The 4,051-nt window shown below is 55.8% G+C and overlaps 1 protein-coding gene across 1 annotated transcript; it reads left to right on the forward strand.

The window, feature by feature from the left end:
* Positions 1 to 2,497: 2,497 nt before the first annotated feature.
* SPRG_14869 (hypothetical protein) lies at positions 2,498 to 3,299 on the forward strand (the record flags this gene model as incomplete). The annotated part of the gene is made up of 2 exons (XM_012354547.1): positions 2,498 to 2,684; positions 2,706 to 3,299. The coding sequence occupies exons 1-2, from the start codon at positions 2,550 to 2,552 to the stop codon at positions 3,297 to 3,299; spliced, it is 729 nt and encodes a 242-aa protein (XP_012209937.1). The 5' UTR covers positions 2,498 to 2,549.
* Positions 3,300 to 4,051: the final 752 nt, after the last annotated feature.

Genomic DNA, 4,051 nt, shown 5'->3' on the forward strand with positions numbered 1-4,051 from the left:
GCTAATCCAAAGTCAACGCAACTTCCGGTCGCAATTGATATTCAGTTTGAGAGGTTGCTGGGTTTTGTGGTGCATGATGCGACTTGCGGTGGTATCCGGATGTCTATCCGGACAGCTCAATGGCGCCCATTCATTGGCTGTTTTTCGACCAATCGCGTGCATGTTTGCGCCACACGACGACGCGACGTTGAGGGCAAGTGCAAGAACGACCGTCTCGCGGTCTAGCGAAGACAAGTACTCCATTGTCGACGACGAGCAGCAAGGACCTAGATGCAAGGATACGCATTGAAGCCGTTAAAATATCTCCCGAGCAGAGGAGAGCAGCAGAGGTTGTGTACGTAGCCAGGCGTCATCCCAATCTTGAAACCACGAGGAGAACTCAACCGCAGTCCCGGTAGAACTCTCAGTCGGTCGGACATGTGCTACTGGCAATTTAGTTCTTTAGCATCTGACTGACATTGAACTACCCGATGTAAGCGGGTGGGCAGACGCTACTGTTGGATCGAAGCCGTTGTCCGCTTCATTGCCTTCACGGTTTAGGTCGTGGCGCCAGCGATGTATCGCACTGGAGAAGTCCAAGCCAACGAGATGGCGTGTGAGCAAAGGGCCTGCTTCGCACAACGGCGCGTACTGCTCCGTGCAACGACAGTCCTGTCGCAAGGTGTGGCCGCTGTCAGTGTCCGACACCATGTCCAGTCCATGTGCCCAATGGTGCCAGCGATGAAAACGCTATTTGATTCGAACGACATGATGCAAATGTGCCTAGCGCGCGGGCAATTCCACGAACGAGCCCTGTCGTCGAAGTGAGAACGACCTTAATAGATAGATAGATAGATAGATAGATAGATAGATAGATAGATAGATAGATAGATAGATAGATAGATAGATAGATAGATAGATAGATAGATAGATAGATAGATAGATATGACGTCAGGTGCGAACGAACGTGTATGGTCAAAAGTGCCTCCCACAATATACTAGTAATGTACATGTGCCATGGATGGACTTGTCTTGGACTGTTGATAACCGAGATGCGGCGTCAAGGGCAATCGAATCGTTGTGTGTTCGCTTTGTTTCGCTACGTTCCCATCGACAAGGCGCGTGGCGTCGCCCGACGCAAGCTAAACACCCCGCTAGAACCGCCTTGTAGTACTTGAACCTTGTAGTACTTAAACGTTTCGCGACAATTGTAGCGCAACGCGCTGCGATTCCGCACCATGCGCGAGAGCTTTTAGAGACGAGCTCGTTGTCGAAGGGAGTCAAATGACGCAGCACTGCTTTTGGAGGTGGACTTGCGACTCCAAGCGTGTTGCGACGTCGCGGCACGGACGGGGCTTCGTGGAGACGAGGCGCATGTCGGAACGAGGTGATCGCGAAGCCAGGCGCAGGGCGCTCATCATGCGGAAGAGACACAATGCTTGGGTATGCAGCAGCAAATGTTGAAGGTGCAACGTGGTCAAGAACGCGGCGCAAATGGCAGCCGCTTCGGGCGCCTCGGGACGGAAGACTCGGTCGTTGACGCCATCGCACAGCGTTCACCGTTCGTACAACATGCAGTACACCATCCAACCAAAATCGAAGTTGCAGAAGGTTCCATTAAGGTCTCGAACCAGGGGCTACCGCGGCGCGGCTTGGCTTCGAGCCATCCACACTGGAGATGCCATGGGAATGCTGTCACGAGCTCATCGCGGGAGCTCTCAAACCCACTATCACCTCCATCCAACCTCGACAAGGCATGAATGGGACTCGACCGGGTTTGCATTCAGCGAAACGACGTTGGCTGCCAACGTGGTTCGCTTCTTTGGCGGAGCGGTTTGTAGCCGCGATGTGTACGATGACGTGCTAGCGAATACAGCGCACTGGTTCGATCAATCCCGCGCGATCCATCCGACAGACTCGGACGCCCCACTCCGAGTCTAACTGGCTGCCTAGGACAACTGCGCTATGGGAGCGGGTACTCTGCGCAATGGCACACTAGGGCTACGACGATGGCTCGCTGTTCTAGAAAGTGTCGACGACCAGTAGCTGTACATCGTCCCACCTATCTTGCCCGACACTCGAACGGCGACGGGCGTCCATACCGCGCACGCAAGACGACGCAGCTGCCTCGGCCATGCCAAACCATTGCAATGCTCAAACAATGGCGGTGACAGAAAAGAAAATCGCCACAATGACAGGCTGGAGGGGCGAGGGCCAACGGACTGGCGACCGGTCCCCACACCAGCCACGTCGCTCGACGGCCATTCATCCAGCCGGTTGGTGGTCTCTGCCACAAGAACGCGCGTGAGTGGCCGTCGACCGCACGCTCGGTTCAAGAAACCAGCCTTTTTCATCGACATTTGCTGCGACATGGCATGTCCCGCCAAAAGCAGCCAATCCGATCGCGTCGTTGCCGTGGGTCGTCAAAATCCACAGAAATCAAGCGGCCCCGTGTCGCACAACGTTCGCCCTGTCTCCCGCCCCGCGTTCTCCATGGAGCATCTCATTCTTTGTTTGGTTTGGTTCTGCACAGCCGTCTCTTTTCCTCTTCTTCGACGACTAGTATAAGCATGCAAAAGTCACCGTCGTGCGAAGAGCTTCCGTTCCTGGCGATGGCCAAGTCCCTCGCCTCCTCGCTGCCGTCGCCGTCGCCGTCACCGACGCACCTGCACGCGTCCATGGGCATCCCGGTCGTCGACGTGGAGGTCTCGATCGGGTCGGGGCAGACCTTCTTCGGGTACTATGTGCAGTACGACATGGGCCTCACCTGCCCTGTCACGCACCGCGCTTGGCGCGTCGCCAAGCGCTACTCGGAGATGCTCGCCTTCCGGTCGACGACGCTGGCCCACATGCGCACTGCGATGGCCAGCGTGTCGTCCCGGCACTTGGAGGAAGCGCTGAATATGCCGTTCCCGAAAAAGCACATGGACGCGGAAAAGCCGCATGTAATTGCGGCGCGCATCAAGGGATTTGAAGCCTTTGTCGGCCACCTCTTGGCGCTCTACACGGACGTCCGGGCGTCGGGTGCCACCGCCATGGAGGAGGCGCTCGCCACGTTTCTCGCCGTGCCCGAGGACGTGCGGCGCGTGGTTTTTGAGCCCGCGCCAACGTCGCTTGTGTGCGACGACGATTGCACGATCTGCCTCGATGCGTTCGAGCACGAGGACTTGGAGGTGGCGGGGGCGATCTTGAAGCTGCCCTGTGGCCACTGCTTTCACCGCGACTGCCTCCACGACTGGTGCAACCGCGCAATGACATGCCCTGTCTGCCGCGGCCCGATCACGCAGATCACGGCCTTGTACGGGCCCCACAGCGACTAGAAGCGTGGCTGTCTTCGTCTATTTAACATTATTTTAACGACAATTTTGCGTCCAACCATGCGCCTTGTCTCGGTGGAGATATATATTCGATGGCATGGTCGCAGTAGCAACCGCCGTACGAGGTGGCTCGAACGAAGGCGCTTGGGACACCGATCGTTGCCACTAATCCCCACACTACGCTGTCAAACGTTTTTTCATGGAGATAGGCGAAGGTCTTTCTGCATTGCGCTCACAGCCAGGAGCTGCTGAGTTGAGTCATATCAATCGATCAATCTATCTATCTATCGATCGATCAGCATTCGCTCAAAACTAACCAAGCACCTAAAACACACATCCTTAGCTTTCGTATCCAGTGTGCTGGATCGGTGAGGACCAAAGAACGTCCGTACTGATATATGGATAGCACATCGCCAGACGCGTCCTGTGTGGTTTTGTTGCGCCTGCTGTCGCCGATGCGAAGAGATGTCCTGGACGAGGTGGACCCAATCTTGATTGATGGAGCGAGCCCGTCGATTTCACGTTGATAGCTCCACCAAGTAAGCGCCCACTCATGACGACTACACCCGCATGAATCGATTGCCATCAAGTTGTGTTGGTCAACCATAAACACTCTGAAGCTTGACACTACTGAACAGCGCATGTGAGCGACGCTACAAGGCGATGATGCAAGCACAATCGTCGATGGTAGCGATTACGCTAGTCAGCATGTCCACAGAATGGCGCGGTTGTGTGGGCTTGGCGTGGTCCATCTC

This window comes from Saprolegnia parasitica (genome assembly GCF_000151545.1).
Source record: "Saprolegnia parasitica CBS 223.65 unplaced genomic scaffold supercont2.167, whole genome shotgun sequence".
Lineage (NCBI taxonomy): Eukaryota > Oomycota > Saprolegniomycetes > Saprolegniales > Saprolegniaceae > Saprolegnia > Saprolegnia parasitica.